The 19,209-nt window shown below is 38.6% G+C and overlaps 1 protein-coding gene across 5 annotated transcripts in view; it reads left to right on the top strand.

Annotated features, from left to right (window-relative positions):
• SLF2 (SMC5-SMC6 complex localization factor 2) overlaps nt 1-19,209 on the top strand; it is a 32,743-nt gene that overhangs the window by 5,962 nt on the left and 7,572 nt on the right. For 4 of the 5 annotated variants that reach the window (XM_050711903.1, XM_035547740.2, XM_035547741.2 and 1 more), the window contains exons 2-17: nt 81-124; nt 644-1,335; nt 2,318-2,375; nt 3,891-5,038; nt 7,352-7,434; nt 8,364-8,477; nt 8,760-8,927; nt 10,787-10,889; nt 12,255-12,330; nt 14,129-14,270; nt 14,696-14,804; nt 15,963-16,139; nt 16,716-16,813; nt 17,531-17,618; nt 18,112-18,231; nt 18,706-18,783. In XM_050711903.1, the coding sequence (XP_050567860.1) occupies nt 81-124; nt 644-1,335; nt 2,318-2,375; nt 3,891-5,038; nt 7,352-7,434; nt 8,364-8,477; nt 8,760-8,927; nt 10,787-10,889; nt 12,255-12,330; nt 14,129-14,270; nt 14,696-14,804; nt 15,963-16,139; nt 16,716-16,813; nt 17,531-17,618; nt 18,112-18,231; nt 18,706-18,783 (3,298 nt within the window). The remainder of the gene's footprint in view (nt 1-80; nt 125-643; nt 1,336-2,317; nt 2,376-3,890; nt 5,039-7,351; nt 7,435-8,363; nt 8,478-8,759; nt 8,928-10,786; nt 10,890-12,254; nt 12,331-14,128; nt 14,271-14,695; nt 14,805-15,962; nt 16,140-16,715; nt 16,814-17,530; nt 17,619-18,111; nt 18,232-18,705; nt 18,784-19,209) is intronic. The other variant, XM_050711902.1, reaches the window with a different exon arrangement.

A 19,209-nucleotide genomic window follows, 5' to 3' on the forward strand; every position in this document is an offset into this window, starting at 1 on the left:
AGGTATCGCAGCGTTTTAATTTACTGCGTGGGCATTTAGATATTGTTCTTTTTAAAAGATAATATTTGTTTTCTTTTCAGAAACCAGTCTATTAAAGAATTCTTCAAACCAATTTTAAAACAAGGTAAATATAGGTATCTTTTTATTTAAAAAAATAATAATTATGGAAGTGTGCAGAAGTATAGTCTACACTCATTCCAAACTGGAGTAGTGATATAATGGCTATAGCTTACCATGTATGTCAAAATGAGCACGTTTAATTTTTTGCTGATAACATAATTGAAACATTAAATTTCTATTTAAATTAGTACCTCTAAATAGTGATGTAATTATTGGTTAGTTATTCTCTCATGCTTCAGCTAAATTGTTTATAGCAACTGCAGCCATGGCATAAATCATGCACTTCTTATTTGATATGAAATAAATTGTGTGGTGCTAGCAAATACTAAACGATTAAGTAAATTAATTTTGGATTGTGTGTGACAGTGGTAAAATACCAAGCAATATAGTCAAGAAGATTTTTTTTCTCCAACATTGTGGTTGTGAATGATTCGTCTTAAGGTTGGACCAGATGTTCTTAGAGGTCTTTTCCAACGTTTTCCAATGTTTCTACGATACGATGATGTTTTCTTTATTCTTTTAGACCTTGGCCATAAAGACAGAAGTGTGTTGTGCTCCTCAGACACGACCTATCTAAAAGATGCAGGAAATGGACTGTCGGTTCTAAGTGCTGAACGTTTTGAGAAGAAAATATCTTCTGCAAAGAAGGTTAAAAGAAAAAAGATGCCAGACCAAACACCAAACACGAGTCCTGTGTTAGATGCCTTTCGGAGAGGAATTGAGAAAAGGGGCAACGTAGACATGCTGGAGAACAGCGGAGTGTGCAAGTCACTGGGTTCAGTATACCCAAGGGTCGTGGTTCGAAAACTCCTTGTTAACTCGGGTTCTCCCAAATGTCTCTTGGCCAAAAACGATAAAGCTATCAAGACAGACCAGGGAAGAAATGAGAAGTATCTGGGTGTAACAAGAACACCATTGTCTTGCGGAAATAGTTGGGAACAGAAAACTGATTGTGTGGATCTAGAAGAGACCAGTTCAGACTCTGACAAATGGGTTTCGTTACCAGAAGCTGATACTCAGAAAGCCTGTGGTAGAAGTAACGGCAACACGTCGCTGTGTCAAAACTCGGGGCTTCCCACGAACTTGCCGTGCACTCCACCTGACTCCAAATTGAGGTTAGCACTGCACAGAGGAAGAAAGCATAAGAAACGTAGGGTCAAACAATCTAAGGCGCATCCCGTAATGCCGTTCTCAGGAACAAGTGTGTCACATCAGGTGTGTTTAAAAACGTTGCAGTGACCATTGTGCATGCTTTTTTTTTTTGCTTTTTTTTTGAATGTAGAGTGAAATTCTGGGTGCTGCCTTTTCGAGTTGTAACAAAATTCATGCTCTTTTGCTGTTCCTCTTTAAAAGCCTGGTCATGCTTGGGTATGCTGTCTCATAACTATTCTTCAATAAATGAGAAATTCACTGGCTTAAGAGCAAGGGAGATGGGCTGGTGTAGATGCGAGCGTGAAGATGCAATGGGATTTAAATGGTAATTACTTTGTAGAGAAAATGTCTTAGTAGAAATGATCTTTCCGTTTTCCCCACAGTGTAGTGTAGGGAACAGATGGGCAAATATCTACTAGTTAGAAGTTGTAGTGAGTAGCAGTTCAGATTTATGCACTGAAGCCACAGTACTTGGGTAGAGGTGGGAGTGATCCTGTTAAGTATGTGATATTTCATTACACTTAATTATTATTTTTTTTTTACTGACCAAGGTAGCCCTTTAGAGGGTAGGTAATTACTTGAAGGGATGCTCAGTGTGTGCCTCCATAATATGTTATGAATAAACAAAAAAAGATTATGGAGCTTGTTTCCTTTTTTTCTCATTAGCACCCCTCCTGTATTTGCTTGTCAGTGCTTACTATTGTTTTCTTATTTAAGTTCCTAATGGATTGTTTAGGGAAGGCTGGCTAGCCTGTTACCAGGTAGCCCAGGGAGACAAGTGGCTAATGGCACTAATTATTACTGAGAGTGGGGAGATATAGAAATAGAGGCCAATCTAAAGAAAAAGCCTAAAATTAGGGTTTGTGGGAAGAGTCCTTTTGTTGAGATATTTGCAGCTGTGTTTTAAGTTTGTATGAAGTATATTATCGTATTTCTGAGGATGTGTGGAACAGCCTGTGCTGGACTTGACGCTTGGCTCAGGATGTCAACATCTGTTTTTAAAAGTATGCAATTAACTTTTGATCTTCTCCGTTTTTGTTTTTAGGAAAATGGATGTCATTTAAGAAAAATAACACGTTTTGGTTCGAGGGAGACTGCCTCAGGTACTGCTGATAATATTGAATTAATTGAGCAATTAAGTTCATCATTTAATGTCTTTAAGTGCTTTTTTAAGTTATTTTTTTGTTACATGTATGTAGTTAAAACACGTTCTTCAGCTTTTGATATGTATTCTGACAGTTAAGTGCAAGGAAAATGAAGGTGAAGATTCCTTCATAAAGAGGATTATTTTGGTAGTGTGATTCAGGTGACTAGGCCAGTTTTCATACAATTTTGTAGGCTTGAACAGCAGTGACAGTGGTTAGAAGTAGTTTGTAACTAGATAGGGGAAGCAGACTTAAGATACTTTTCAGAAATGTTGTGAGTTTGCTGTAAGGAGTAAATCTACTTAAATTCCTTGTCAAAAATTATTACTGCTGTACAGTCAAGGTTATTTCTAATATGTGGCAAGCTTGAAGAGTGATTTGGGACTTAGGATCATTTAGTGAAAAACAGATCATTAATAACTTAATTAAAAGTGATCTTTTTTTGTCTTAATCCCTGAATTTTTCATACTTTATCTTGCATTTTGGAAAATCTATCTTCACTGTGGTGGCTAACAAAATTTGAATTTCAGCTTAAATAACAACAGCAACAACAACAAAAAAAACCAACCACAACACCATTCCTACTGAACAGAACAGTAAAATTTAGGCAGTATTCTTGTTGCTTTTTTGTCCTTTTAAACCATATAATTTTCTCTATGGTAAGTAGAACTCATTTTAGAAGCTAATGTGAAAGTTTGAGCTAGATCAATAAGATACAGATAAGATCAGCAAGATGACTTTGCTTCGGAGCATTAATTTTATACAAGAATGTTCTAATGGCTTGATATGCCAACTTCTACACTAATACAGAATGGCAAAATTATTCTTAGGTAGGATCAAGTCTTGCTGTGCTTCTTGCGTAGCGTAACTCGCTTGATCTAATAATTGCATTCAAAGCCATGCTCTCATTACTGGACCAAGCCTGGAGGATTGTTTAAAAAAAAAAAAAAATCCAAGGAGAGGATTCCCATGTCGTGGTTCCGTGCCCGTGTGAACGTGTCAAACTGTGCTGCCATGATTCCACCTGTGCTAGCGCTGGGACTCAGCCAGCGGTGCGAGGACCTGATCCAGCCAAGGATTGAGTTGGGATGCAAGAGAAATTTTCAGCCAGATCAGCTCCAAGAAGTAGCTGGCCATGAGGCGTCCAGGTGCTGCTGCCTGCCCTGTTGGCCATTTCCAAAGACTGCTTCTAGTGTACAGAAGGAGTCTTCTACTGTAGGTGCTGAGCTGCCTTTAAAATAAAAGGATTTAATTTCATTTTCAAGTTAATTAAGATGACAATCTAAGAGTACGGTGTAGAGTAAATCTTAATTGTGGTCTCTGGTGTTCAAGCAGAATTGTTTTTCCTGGTCAATAATTTCAGACCTAGTACATGTAAAAATGTAAATTACTTGTTTCTAAAGGGTAGACTGTTACAATTTTGACTCTGTTTTTTAAAACGGTAATTTACTTTTTCTTAAACATTTTTCATAGATGACCCAACCCAAGCAAAGCAGGTTTTAAAACATGATATTCTCAGTGAATTTGGGGATGATACCTCATCCAAGAAAGCTGCCAGTACATGGGAAAGCCAGTCTGTTCCATCAGCCTGCCTTCAATCTAAGACGTCTTCTGGGCCATCCGAACAAATAGGCTGTCCTGGGAAAAGAAAACGCGCTGCGATGAGTGTGGATGCAAATGGTTCTGAAGTAACAAGTTTGAGCGACTCTGCTTTCAGTTGGTCAGCTCAAAAAGGCAAAAATAGAAAGCCTACTTTTGTTAAAAACATTGGCTTAAAGCCTCTTTGTAGTGGTGTTCTGCAGCTAACGGAGGTTGCTGCTCTACCTGGACCTGATTCTGCTTGTTCAGAGGAATACCTTGTCTCAAGCAATGAAAATGAGAAAAGTAATTGCTTCTCTGTAGATTTGTCATCATGTTCTGCACAGAGTCCTAATGAAAATAACCAAGTTTCTCTTGCGGATACCAAAGAGAATCAATTGCAGGTGGCCAACTCTCACTTTTTCTTGGGAAAGTCCCTTCCTTCTCAGGAGAAAAGTACTGCATTGCCTTCCCTACAGCACATAACGCAAAGAGAAGCTGTGTTCACAAAAGCTGTGGAATCTCAACACCACACGGCTGGCTTATCTTGGGTAATAGATGCTAAGATGGAGCAAGATGGGAAAGGACCAAAAAGACTCAATAGAGCTGATAATGTTGAACCCAGCAACGTTTTTTCAAAACCAAAAGAAAATAGTTCAGAAAATGCTTCTAATTTTTGTTTGGTGGAAGGTTCTGGGAAACTTACAGTCTCAGAAGAGACTGGTGAAGGGTTTCCCCGTTTGTTGCCTTTTCGAGAAGAGTACGAGGACAGCAGCCATACATCTTCGCAACTCTCACAAGAGTTAGAAGTTGAAAGCACCTGTACAGAGATGTCGAAGTTGAATGGAAAATCAAAAAGCAGCTTCGATAGTGAAGACGAGAGTTTGGAATGTGCTCTAGATGACGACGATGATGACGATGAACCATTCGTGGCACTGCAAGAAATTCTGTTTTCAACTCCCAGGTCACAGACAGAAGCCTCGGAAGGAGACTGTTCTGACAGTTTTTCTCAGGACACCGTGGCTCCATTACTGAAACTTCATGTAAGTGGCTAAAACAAAAAACCATTGTATCAGGTTACGTTGCCTGTTTTGGTATGACCCTTGTCCTTTAACCGAGTTTTCATGCCTTAAGAATATTTGCCTGCAAAACTGGTGACTGAGCTTACTTGAGGGTCCTATGCTGCACGGTGGAATGTCGTCAGGCAAAGGGTGCTTTTTATTCTTCTTGCCGTTGGAATGGCTGAAAGATGGTTCGTGCAGCTGGATTGCATGAGCCGTATTCCCATCAGTGTTTTTTCAGGAGTTCTGTCTTTGCGCATTTTTCCCCTAAAGAAAAAGGGGAGAGGTTACATTTAGAAGATGTGTGGGGTCTAATGTTTTCATTTTCCTGATGGGGTAAGGTATTTATGAGTTGAAGTTAATGAGAGGAAATTGATCTGTCCATTGAGAGATCTGTGCTGGACTGCAATAACAGATCTTTGTCACAACTTGTGATTTGTCAGAAATCTGTGTATGAGTTCTTGGTCTGTGTGAGGTATTTTCCTTGAGGTTGAATTTCATGGAAATTGAACTATTTTTGAAAAGGTTTCAGAAAGCTAAACGACTTGTGCTTATGGGGGATGGATGAAGAAGTATTTAACTACCAGTTTACAGGCTATGGCGATAAATTGATTTATTTTTAAAAGTTAACCTATTTGGTCAATTACAGCATGTCAAAGAAAGTTGTTAGTTTTGCAGGTTTATTGTAAAAGAATGGTTTAGTTAGGAAAGTCCTGTACTAGGACTTAGCGTAGCATTCCTTACAAAGCAGGTACGGGTTGGAAATGGCTGTATTTAAGTGGATCTGGTGGGGATGGAGTTAATTTTCTGCAGAGCAGCCTGTGTTTTGGTGCTATGTGCTTCGAATTTGTGGCTAAAACAGCTTTGATAAGACACTAGTTTTTTGGCTACTGCTGAGCAGTGCTTGCACAGCTGACCAAGGGGATATTTCCAGTGCTGCGTCGTGTCATGCTCAGCAATAAACCGAAAGGTGGCGGGGAGCTTCTGGCAGGTAGCCACGAAGCCACTGCTTGGAGACGAGCTGGGTATCAGTCTGCTTGGGGGAGGTGGTGAGCGAGTGCCATTTGCGTCACTTTTTTTTCTTCCCTCTCTTTTCACTTACTAAACTGTCATTATCTAGCGCCGTGATTTTCTTGCTTTTGCTTTCTGTTTTCTCCCCGGTACCACTGGGAGGGGGAAGTGAACAGCCTGTGTGGTGCTTAGCTGCTGGCTGGGATCAACCCACCAGTTTCCTGCAACAGAAAGCAAACCTGTTGTTCGCAGAATGCCCATATAAATGCAGGTCCTTGTCCTCTTCTCCCATTTATAAATCTCTGAAATGGTTTATTTTGCTGACGGAATTTCTGTTAAAAAGTATTTCCATAGGCAGGTGTTGAACAGCCACAATTATTTTATCTGTCCTTACCATTAATTATGCAAACACGTTACAGATCGGGCTTTTGTGGTTACATACATATTCCACAGTCTGAACCAACATGGCTGTGTAGTTAATGGTTAAGAATGATCAACAGATGCAGCCTAGATCAAATTTTTGTGGAACATGTATGACCATAGCATTTGGCTTATCCTGTTTCTAGTAATTAATGGCCAACAGACACAAAACAATTGAACTGTCCCAAAATTTCCACGAGCATGGTTTTTGCATGTACTAGCATTCTTATCCTCTTCTGTAAGAGGGGGCATATGTACAAACTGGAATGCAATCTTCGTTCCTTAGTTGTTCGGTCATGGCATGTTAACCAGACCTAAAATAAGGTAAGAGGGCTTCAACTTACCCTCAAAATTTCCCCACAAAGATATTCTGATTGTTACATTTGAAAGATATCTCTGGGCAAGGGTGAAAGTGACAAAGATGTGCTGAATCATTTTAGGAGTTTGTCTCCTGCACAAGAAAGGGGATTCCCAGGCTCTCGGTGGATAGTGATAAAGCTGTGAATAGCAGGCTTCTGGTGCTAATGCTGTCCATGAAGGTTAGCTGGAGGTTGGCCCCAGGGAGGGAAGAAGACTCGCTTTGCTGTTCAGATCCATTGGGAAGCGTAATTATTTCTAAATTAATCACTGAGAGAGGTTTAGCAATTATAGAAAGCTATCAGGGAATTGAGAAACCCGAACGGTTAGTTGTCCAACTTTACAGGGTCTCCTTTGATTTTTATTTTTTTAATTATTATTTTTTACCTTCAGCTAAAATATCTTTAAAATATGACGAGGTTAATGTTTTGATCGTATTTATTGTCTAATAGTGAATCAATTGATAGTTTGTGGTGTTTCTTAAGTTTCTTGCTACTTCATTTACAGCTTTCTAAGACTCCTGTTGTTAGCCAGGTGTCATACGTGAACAGCTTGGAACATCTCTTGAAGGAGAAAGAAGAATCTAAAAGGTTTGGTTTTTAAAGCTGCTTTGAAAACTTTGGCATGAAATTGTGGATGCTTAGATTTACCTTGTTTCCCCAAAGTGATGGGGTTTGGGTAGCAGCACGCTAAGCTTTGTCTGCTGATACCGCTAACATACGTCTGATGGAACCTACCAGCGCAGCTTAACTCTGAAAGCTGAATGATAGGCTCCTTGCAAGCATTAATGAGTAGTTTGTGATTAATCTGTCTACCCCACAAGAGCTGGACTAAATTTACTAATGCTGTTGTTGCAGGTCACTGAGCCAGCTAACAGCTGCTAGTCGGGCATGAAATAAGAGTATTTATGTAGACTGACTGCGCCAGTTCCTTCGAAGTCATTTGTAGCTCAGTTTTGGTTTCCAAAGTTGTGTAGACTGTCAGTACCCAAGTAGTTACACAATTCAGAACTAATACATGCTCTTGGAAGAGTTCTTTCAGGTAAAAAGTGTAATGTGGTATGTGTACTAATGGCAATTAGCTGCGAGTATATTCTTTTTCCTTAAAGAATCTGACCCTAGTAACAATGAGCTGACTGACAATAAAGTAGTGAATGCTTCTATAACTGCTACTATTTAACAAATAAAATGCTAGTATTAAGCTTTAAAAAAATAAAAATCTAGGAGATAGAAAGCTTTGTGCAACTGCAAAAAATTGTGTCAGCAGCTGGTTTGAGCGTCTTTGTCTCTGACAAGCTAGTGATTGAATGTGCAGTTGGAAATTCATTAGGCAGTGGGAAACATCAACTTTGTATCTTGGACTAGCAAGATGCTTGCTTCTTTGCACAGATACAGTGTCTTGCATGCTTTTTCCCAGCTTAGTGGGCTGCTGGCCCCTGGGTTTGGGAGCTTGAATTTTGTTTCCCTCTGTTGTAGATGCTACATGGTGATGATATGTTTTCCTGTTATTGTTATTTCAGATTAGATGAACTAGAAAAACGGTTACAAGAAAACATACAAGAAAAGGAAAGTGATTCTTCAGACAGAGAAGATGAGAATGTCACTGGAGATGAAGACCTCTCAGAAGAACACAGGTCCTTCCTATTCTAAAACCAATTAAACCTAGTTCTTCACTTAGTTTTCCTAGCCTTTTTTTTCTAATCTGTCTCTCATTCCATCAGTTGCTGCTAATGTGTCTAGTGCGAACCATTTTGTCTTTTAGGGTTGGGTGGATTTTCTTAGGTGTTACTGTATTATAACCTAACTCTACTTTCATATGTAGCTGATAGATATGTAGTTCATCATCTGAAAATGACCGTCTCAAACAGCACGTGGCCTCTCCTTGAAATTCATAAAAGTAATTTTGAATTTTGTAGGGCATTTATAAAGAGATTTTCAGTAACAGCTCGTGCCATACCCGACTACCACCCTGGAGAAGACATATTTGATTTAACAGTCTCTGGGAAAATCTTCAATCAGCATGACCTCGACTTGAGGAATTTTTATTTCATCCCTCAAAATCCTATAGAAAAACTTCTCCTTAGGTAAGACTGTCCTCTTCACTCTGTGTTTACCTGTAGGATTTTCATAAGTGCTAAAAGTTTTTTAAGATAAAATAGTGTCTTTGCATACAAATGAACTTTATCTTACTAAGTAGGCAAGACTATCTTCCTGGAATTCTGCTTTTGAGATTCACTTTATAGAACAGTGAACAGTTACTTGAATCTTCCTTCTTTACTCCTCAAATTTTTGAAAAAACATCTTAAATGAGGCAACAGGAGAAAGAAAAAGTGTCCTGACCTCTTCCATATTTATACTGCGTTGGGCTATTGCTGATAATCTGACAGATTTATGGAAGATGAGTGCAGAACTGAAATATTATGATGAACAAAAGCTTAAATATCCCAGATAGATGGTCACAAAAGTCCTCTTTCTAATGTCGTGTTATGTCTGCTGAAAACCTTCTGTGTTGAATGAGCCTGGGACTTAAGATTCCACATAATCAGGATTGCAGGAAGTTATGGTTTACGGCGTCTGTTAGATGCAGTCACCAAGCTAAAAGTGTTTATATGCACACACACACACAACTGTCACGTAACTGATGGAGATTTGTGGTCCGTATTTATGAGGCTGTCAGGCTACAGATAGATGGACAATTTCTTTTCTAATCCACAAGTGCAAATCCTAAAAGTAATTCCACTGATTTCAGTTGGTATTTTACTCTGAACTGGCATGAGTGAAACCGAGGGAATAGACAGAACCTTAAAAGATTCTGTCTGTAAACATTTGTATTTGCTGTTGTGGCTGTGAGGAGGAGGGTGCTTTCTCCTTGTCTCCTGAGCAGGTCGGGTTTGTGATACGCTCCTCTGGCTTCAGGCCTCTTTATTAATACGTGAAGGTCACAGGGATGTAAGCTTTAAGAAGCATCTTGTAAATCAGTGACTGGAGGAATGAGAGTTAAATGAATTGTCCCTTGCAAAATGCAGTTATGATTTAATTGCTTTGGTGTTCTGAAACCATCCAGCTGGCACATATTGGCTGTCCAGCTGACACATGGATGTCTTCCTAGCTGCTTCGTTGGTCAGATGGGTAGATGGGTGGGATATGGAGAAGCTAGGAGACAGGTCTCACAATAGAACTACCTGTTCTAGTAGATACTGAGAACAGAGGAGCCTAAACAGGGGTACGTGGTAAATTGGGAATCATTAATTCAGCTGCTTATGGCACACGTTACTTGCTAAGGAAGATTTCAACTAAAAGAACTTACTGCTAAATCTTACAGATTTTATGTTCTTCCGACAGCTACTTTCTGCGCCTCACAGATTTGCCTAGCAAGATGAGACCATTTGATTTTATTTGCTGTGTTTGACCTCTAGATTATTTGAAAGATTCTTCAAAAAAATGAGATAATTCAAAAAATCTGAAATGTTTTTTTCTCTTTTCCTGTAAAAGAGTTTGTGAAGGTCATTGTCAGTAACAAAAATAATAAAATATGGTATCTTATTCACTGATCTGACAGAGCCCATCAGCCCATCTGTGTAGACAGGAATAATGATTCATAATACGATAGTGTAAATCCATGTTTGTTTGAAGCTGTTTTCCTCTAACAATACAAATACTTCCAAATCATATCGTGTGGCATTCTAGACAAAAAAAAAAAGTTGTTCTAAATTTAGTGTTTTAAAAATTTTTGTCAAGAATAGGGTTTAATTACTGTAGTATTTTATAGTAGGTAAAAGTATAAGAATATCATCTGTTTTGGATGTTCAGGTCTTTGTTTGCTGTTGGTGATGATCTGAGGGGTGGGGAATTTCTTAATGGTGAAACTTAATTGTGAAACTGTTGATTCAACCACTAATGGATTTTTCTCCTTTTTTTCCCCCACCCCATCTTTGTCTTACAGTTCTGACGTAACACAGCAGCTTTTTCTAGCTCTTCATGGTTTTCTAAGTTCTGCTTACAGCTGTAGCTTGTGTCCCACACCAATTCTGAAGTGGCTTTTCTGGGTAAGACCACACTGTTCTGCAGTTACACTCTGTCAGATAGAATATTCTTCCTGGAAGCCAACTGTTGCAGAAATAATCGGTACCAGTCTGTGAATCTGTTGCATTTGTTTAGCAGTTCTTAGAGTTCTGATTTGTTCTCCAGTCTGGAATACTTTGACTGTCACTAGGAATAAAATGCTTTTTCCACGCTTTTCTCCACACTTTCTGAGTGACTGTAAAGCTTCCTGTCCATCTTCGTACATGGTATTTCATCTGAAAAGGGCTCAGCACATGCTAGGTGAGAAGATATTTTGGGATGTTAATAGTGTGGGACAAATCAGAAGCAATTATTTATCTATTTCCTTCCACACGAAAAAAATAAGTACATTCTGTAGTATGTACTTTATAAATCTAAATACCTGCATTATCAGAACTTTTATTCTGACAAAGCCGATGTGCATTATGGCTCAGGGGAAAAAAAAAAGTAGAGATGCTGTCAAAGGAAATGTTGTGGCTGTCTTCTTTCTAGATGTCTGTGCCAGTACCCAAGTCCCCAGGGAATGTGCATTGTTCTGTTACTCAGAAAAAACACCCATTTCCTATCTTCATTCCATTATTACTTACCGCTTTCTAACTGTGCCTGAAATGAAGAATAAAGCTGGACTGCCTGCAGAATTGCAGCCTGGGTCTGTCGATTCCCTTTCTGCTTTTGCCAAAAGGAAAACATTTTCGTTTTCCATCTCTTTCTCTCCCGCTAGGAAAGTACTGCCTTCCACTCTTATATGAGCTCTGGCGTTCTTTTGATAGGGTGGAAGCGTGAGCCAGTTCAGTTTGCCCACAGAGCACAAAACTGTCCAGCACTTGGGAGAGAAGAAGAGGAGGTTTTGCTGGCCTGGTGAAATGCTAGGGAGCGTGACGTGCATTTCATAGTCATATTTTTGTAGTTAAGGATTGACTGTTTTGGTGTAGTCTTGCCCGTGTTCTACTTACCTGCGACTGGAAAAGGTTGAGGTCAACTCTCAGTTGCCCTCGCTTCTGATTAAGGAGTTCAGTTTGATCACGGATACAAAGGGGTTCCAAAAGGACAGCTGATACTTCCATTCCCCTAATCCTCAGTGCCTTCTTAAGAACAGGCAGATTCAACATGGGGTTGCAGTTTTTCAGACACTGTGAATAATTACTTTAAAAGCATTCACAGAATGTGTGTACTGCTTGAAATCATAATAGTCTGTTCTCCATGATGTGCTATGCGTTGGTATTCATTTTCTGTTACGGCTTTTTTAAAAGCTTTAATGAAGAGTTGGCTTTTTTCTTTTTTTAAAGAAAAACGTTGTCATCTTGCAACTTGATGTTTGACTCATAGCATTTTTTTTTTTTCCTCCACAGATGATGTCTGTTCATCCTGGCTATTGTGTTTCCTCGCAGATTTTAAACAGATTGATTGAAATAACACTAAAAAATGGTGAGTATTTGAGGGATGGAAGACTGACCATCTAAACAAAGGTATTTCCCTTCCATTAAGTATAGAAAGGTGTTGGGAAGGAAGGAAAAAGCCCTGGCTCTGTTATGTGATTCTGGCATGACTTTAAGTTCTTCTAGCCTTTGTGCATTATGTAAGTAACAGGAGTTGGTCTTCACTGAGTTTTTGCAAGCTGTACCCCAGGGAGTGATCCTGGCATATACTTGCAAATCTGTGCATCCAGCACAGAACCTTTTAAACACGCTTCTGTTCTTTCACAAATGGAATTGACCTGCGGAGAAGCCCGGTCTGCTCAGGTTTACTCTCCATCTTTCTCTTCGGTAGACGCAGACATTCATTTCATAAACTAAGACCTACAAGATGGCTTTCACGTAGTTATACTCAGTATGTAGCAGTGCGTAGTTTTTTTTTTCCAAATAAATGGCAAAAGGGAAAAGAGTTATACACTTGCATGTAAACATTTACAAGGGTCTGGTTCAGCCTACACTGTTGCTTGTTTCTTGTGCATTTTGCCTTCCTTCATCTGTACTCTGAACTTTTTCAGTACCAGTTGCTTTGGATGTTCTCAGTGTCCTCATTCAGACCCATCAAAGTCACTATTTAAATTAACAGTTAACATCGTTAAAGTAATCAAGTTTGCTTGACATTCTTGGGCAGTTCTATTGAAATTGTTCTGCGTATTTTAAATGTTGTTTGAAACAGGACTGTGAGCTGATACGAGAGGAAATGTAGCCTCCTGCTCTAAGGAACCTGCTTTGGCAGGGGGGTTGGATCTCTTGAGGTCCCTTCCAACCCCTACAATTCTGTGATTCTGTCATTTTTTGCTTTGTTAACATTAAGCTCATGTCAGAATGAACAATTCAAGCTGATCAATGAGCGTTCAAAGAATTAAGACTGGGAGAGATCTTAGCCCATCTCTGACCTATGTATCTACCTTAAGCAGGATCAAATAGGCTACAGTTGCTCCTTAAAAGTTTGTCTAACTAAAAAATTGCAAATTGTGGAGTCTCCAAAACTGTTCTGAGATGTTCTGTTCTGGTGCTTAACTCAGGATGCTTTATTTAAAACAAACAACAAAAAACACCTGAATTGAATGTTGAGATCTGAACCTGCAGTGTCTTGAGTGCTACTGTTGTATTATATTTGCCTTTTTTGTTCTTAAAGAATTAACCCTGAGAGAATTGATCCAATTCAAAATTCTAGCGACTTCTGTCATTGTTTGGAAAACACTGCATGGAGTTTGATGTCACCTTTTTAGTTTGTGTCCTATACAGAACCCTCTGTACAGTTTGCAGATGTTCAGATGTGAGTCGTGATACAAATCAGCTTTTTGCAATGAGCGTTTTTGCTTACCTCAATCAGTGAATTCCTTGTATTTTGCACTTCTGTTCTAGAAACCTTCCCTGTCTTAAATCTTATTTAGCTCCACTTTCAGTCCCATTATAACACTCTCTTACCTCTACCTACACAGAACAGTAATTTATCTATTCTCTTAAAAGTAAATCTTGCCTTCTTGCTTATTCTACTCTATGTGATGAGAGACAGCTGTGAGAAAATGGGTGGAATCTTAATTTACCTGTTACATAGGCAAGATGTTTCTTAAGTGTAAAATACTGCATAAGACTACCCCTCACACTATAGTTCTGAAAATAACAGCAATTCTTCTGAGATTAGAGCTGGCAGAATTGATGCAAACAGCTGAATGTATTTGCTTCTCTGATAAGGAACTAATGTTAAGAACTGAATTTAAACTAATCCATTCCATATCTTTTGCTTGTAGCTTCCATCAGTGATGAACAGTCTAAACCGTGGATACCTTCACTAGCTGATGTGTCAACTGTTTTTGTCAATATGGGTGTTACATTTGCATTTCTCTTTCCATTGGAGCATCTGCAGCCCAACTTTAATGAGTGTGATATTTTGTAAGTGTTTTCATTTTGACACCTATTGCTTGGATCCTGTGTAAGCAGGTCCTGTGTTTAGAATGTAGAATCAGAAGGTTTTTCTTTGTTTTCCCCTATTCCATCTCTTTACATTCTAAACTTAGGTATTCATAGAGTAAATAAGCCAGAGTTTAAAACAATTTCTGCCAGGTAAGGATTCAGCAAATCAGAGTATTGTTCTTTGTCCTACAACTGTCTAATGGGTATTTACATGAATTGTTGCCTAAATAGCTGGGCAGAATTGTAAGTAATTGGTTATAAGTTTAAGACGTGTGCTCTGTAGCTGGGGATAGTTCTGATTTGAAGGTGTTTAAACCATGCTATTTTTTCCTTCGGTTTGATGCAAATAAGCCTTTGTGGGCTTTTAAATTGTTGATTGCTCAGGTTAGCATCTCTTTCATTAGGAGTCAGATGCAAGGAACAGTGAGCAAACGGCAACCAAGAGGATATCTCTCCTCTGCCAGTCCAGCCTTCACCAGTCTACCGGAAAACAATCTAATTAATGTAATCAAGGTGAGAAAACTCCAGTTACTATGCAAGGGTGATTGTTTGTTTAATTTTATTCTTTTGTTTTTTAGAAAGAAAAAAAATGGTGCCTTAATCTAGCCCTGGGCTTGTTTTTTGAGTAGGTGTTGTGCTGGGCTTTCAGCTCCACGTTCAGCAGAGATTGTTGCAGGCTTGTTGCAAACTTCAGTTTCCTTTCTCCCTGACTTCCATTGGCTTCTCTCAGTTCCTGATGCCTCCCTTTTCCAGTGTGGCTCTCTATCGGGCTTCTTTGCTCCCTCATATAAAAGAAAAGTGTCAGTGTGCTCCAGTGGGAGGGGGAGCTGGTATTGGCTGTTATGTTTTATGCTGCCTCTGTGCTAGTGCAGCTCACAGAGGCTTGTGGTCAGTCCCTGTGCAGCCGGAGGTGAATGGGATGGGAGCTCGTGGAGGGCAGGTGGAGCCGTGACTGCCTCTTTTGTGGAAGTGAGCTGTTAATCCATGCTGTGTCCTGTGAAACCATGGGCTGGTCACACTTCCCAGGCTTGTTCTGTGATTAAACGCTTTATGAAAATACTGCCTCTGTAACTGGTTTACAAGTTCCTTGTGGAAATATTTGAACCCTCCTAACAATGCCTCTTTAGAGGTTTGTCATGATCACATAAATGATGATCGTATATAATCATGCAGTTCAAGAGCAAGCACATGTAGCATCTCCTCTAGAGACAGACTTACATGTCTCTTGATTCATTTGTGTTTCCTTTTAAAAATACACATCCCATACTGTAAGTAATCCATGTGATGATAATTGGGCGGGGAAAAATCTCTTGATTGTTTTCAGTATTGCTTGTATAGTTAGAAAGTCTGTCAGTCTTCTGTTTAGTTAGAATAGGATTAATGGTGCGGTGTAGAAAGATCTTTCATACTCTTATGTCCAGGGATTATTGTCATTGTTCAAAAGTATTAAAATGTTTATAAGATGAGCCTCCAGTAGGTGTTTTTTAAAAAAATAAAAATAAAAAATGCAGACAGTTACTAGGGGAGCTAGTAGTTTTCCTGTATTTATTGCAAGAACAATTTGTTACCTGGAGTGCATTTTAAAGTGAGGGTGGAAAACTTAAGATCTCATCGCACTTTAATAGAAGCTAAACCAATTTCAGATTTTAATGCTTTTTATTTCTTTTAAAGTTTCTAGATTTCTGTACAACGGTAGTCGAAGGTGGATATACAGACCAAGAAATATTGCTGCTGCTTCTATTGCTATTTAAAATAAGCTTGGAGAAACAGCTAAAGCAAGTTCCTTTGATAGATTTTCAGTGCCTTTTCATAAAGCTTCTGATAAGTATAAAAGACTGGGATACAAAGGTAACTTCATAATTCATTTTCTAGTGCTAGATTTATGAAACTGCAGCTTAATTTTCAAGAAATTTGTTTTGATGTTTTTTTTCCTTTACATAGCAGAAAAATACTGCTTGTAGATGTAATATGAACAGATTGGGAGCTTTGTGTCTATGAGATTTAGGAGGGGGCTGGGTGTGCTGAGAGAGTGTCTGCCTAAAAACATTACGCTTGCCCGTCCCCTTCTGCAAGGGGACTGTTGTATTGAACTTGCAGCAATTTTGTCAACTATAGATTGTTTAAAATGGCTATTTGAAAGAATAAAAGAAATGATTGCACTAAGCTGATGAAATGTCAGGAAAGGCAACCTGATCTCAGCTACCCTACTGTAAAATAGTATTTAGGAGACATAGCTACAGCTGCAGTGCGGAAATATCTTTATGCACATCATCTATTGCTAGCCCAATTCCTTTTAACATCTGTGTTGTGTATATGTTTCTTGGTAGCAGATGTGTATTCCTTTGCAAATAAAACAAATGTCCAATGTCCCCATTGTTTAGTAAATTGGGTGATTTTTTTAAAATTGTTTTTGTTCTTTTAAAGATGCCTGAGCTGTGTCTGGCAGTGAGTGAACTCTCCAGTCAGCACCATAATCTTCTGTGGCTGGTTCAGCTGGTCCCTAGCTGGATAATACGTGGACGGTAATGACACACTAACAGCTTATTTATTTGTACAAGCCCAGAGCCTGATAAATGCAATAGGTGTTGCATTGCTTTTGTGGTTTTTTTGCATTATGTTTTTTTGTGGGGGAGGAGGGAGATACTTTGAAAAACCACCGCCACCACAAATATTTGGGTTTTATCATATGTTACGGATGTATGTGCATGTCATTGTGTATATGTAGTTTCTTAATCACCTCTGTGGTGGAAAAGGGTTATTTTACATTTTATACATAGTTTTCTGGGCTATGAACTTTCTGGTACCCTATAGTAAATAAAGGCATAACTTCTAACATCCATCACCTACTCTAATCTTTGGCTGAATGATCAAAAATTAAATGTTCTTTGGGTGATTAATATATGATTTTATGTCAGTCTGTCAAGTGTTCTGCATCTTTGAAATAAATAAAAAAATGTATCTGAGAGCAGAGAATGATTTTGGCCTTTGATTTCAGGCTTGGAGGCAAGCTTCTAGCAATGTTTGCTTGTCCACAAGAAAAGCTGTAATGAGACAAGGATACTTGCACCTTACTAGCCTCTTTACTGGTTTAATAGCACCTATCTTCAGTAAATCCAATTGAATAGCTGTGGGCAAGTCTGTGTCTAGGGAAGCCAAGCACAGCCTCACTATACGTTGTCGAAACTGTGGATTTGAGACGTTCTCTGGGAAAGAAATAAAAAACAAACTTGTTTTTTCAGGGAAGTAAGAAGACGCCTTAGCCTAGTGATAATTGGAAAGCTTCTTAATAAAAAGCATATAAGAATACCTGATGACAGCGACAAGCAGGTACTGACTGCATGTTTTGCATGTGTATAATTTTGAAAGTTTTAGAAAACTTGTGTATTTTGTGTTTGTACTTTGGTCATTCTTTAACAGGAAAATAGGCTTACAGTATGAAAACAATCACTAATTTTTATTTTAGTGTTAGAAGTATATTTGTACATGTGTGTAACCTTTATGTTCTGCAGCTTGTAAGTGCAATATTGCTTAAGTGCCTAAACATTAATTTTGGACGTTGGAGAGAAGTTTATGCTTCTTTTGTCGTCTTTTTATATTTATGTAGAATCACTCTATGAAAACAAGGGGTTAATGAGGCAACATACAAATGCTTTAGTTTGCAAATAGTCAAGGATTACCCAAAGCGTGAAATAATCATTTTAATTAAGAGCCCCTTTTATAGATGTTCTTGTGTTAATGGACATGTGATACGGTAGTGGCACTGTTTAAAATTTTCCGTTGCCAGTGAACCAGTCCAATCTGTTAATGCATGTGTCTGTAGATGTGTCTTCTGCATCAGTATCTGGTGTACATGAAACCTTCTAATCTACTAGAGAAGATGAGAACAGATGAGCAGCAGAATGTCAGTGAAGACCACCTTCATACAGAACTAGAACAGGAGGTATGTAGCTGATAGTATATTTTTGTTTGTCTTTTTTATGCATCTTCTGCAATTTTGAAAATGAATCTTTTCTTGTAAACCAGTTTTAGAAAAACTTCTACTCATCTGAGAATTCAGTATTGGTTTGGTTATTTGAGTCTACCATGTAATCTCTTAGCAAGTATTTTGATCTGGATGTAGACGATAGGAAAACAAAGTCAACTGCTGAGTTTAATTTTCAGTAATTGAAACCACAGAAAGCTTTGTGGGTCACTTGGGTAACTTAAAACAGCGTAGTACTGTTTTAAAATGTTTCTAATATATGAATGTGTTGTTTCATATTATTTATTTAGGTAAATGTGTAGATGTACCTATTCATTTATTTGGCTGTTGGAGGATGCCAGCACAGTCATGATACTGAATCATTAAAGCAAAGATAATGCTGTAGCTAAAGATTGTGCTTTGACTGCTGAAGCTCTGTTGGTTTCTCTACAGGTGTACTACCTAGTCTACATCCTCCTTCATCTAGTCAGTGAAGCTAGCTTCTTTGACACTGTAAATTCCAATCAAAGGGTAAGTAACTACAGTGGCTAGATCTTTAGATTTTAAAAGACTAATTATTATGCACTTTTGGTCTATTCTGGTAAGGTGACAGAAGATCACCAGAGGATAACTGCACTGGGAGAAACTTGTTCTGAGGCAAAGTAAATGCAGAAGAGCTCTTCCTTGCAGTTACTGCAGAGAAAGAAACCTCTCCTGCATTTTTGCAAGTGGAATTATGTCAAAACACAAGTCTGTCGATCAGCAGACGTTATCTTTCACAGAGTAACTGGAGATTAACTCAACACAGATCCTCAGAACTCTGGCGATCCTATGAACTACTTAAGTAAAGCTGAAACTTTAATCTAGAAGAAAACCATTTTGAAAATATCCAGTAAAATATGCTCAAACACATTGTGTTTTTCTGTGCTGGAGTGCAGCCATCAGCAAGTGAGGGCT

The sequence above is a fragment of the Cygnus atratus genome, chromosome 7 (genome assembly GCF_013377495.2).
Source record: "Cygnus atratus isolate AKBS03 ecotype Queensland, Australia chromosome 7, CAtr_DNAZoo_HiC_assembly, whole genome shotgun sequence".
In the NCBI taxonomy this organism is placed as follows: domain Eukaryota; kingdom Metazoa; phylum Chordata; class Aves; order Anseriformes; family Anatidae; genus Cygnus; species Cygnus atratus.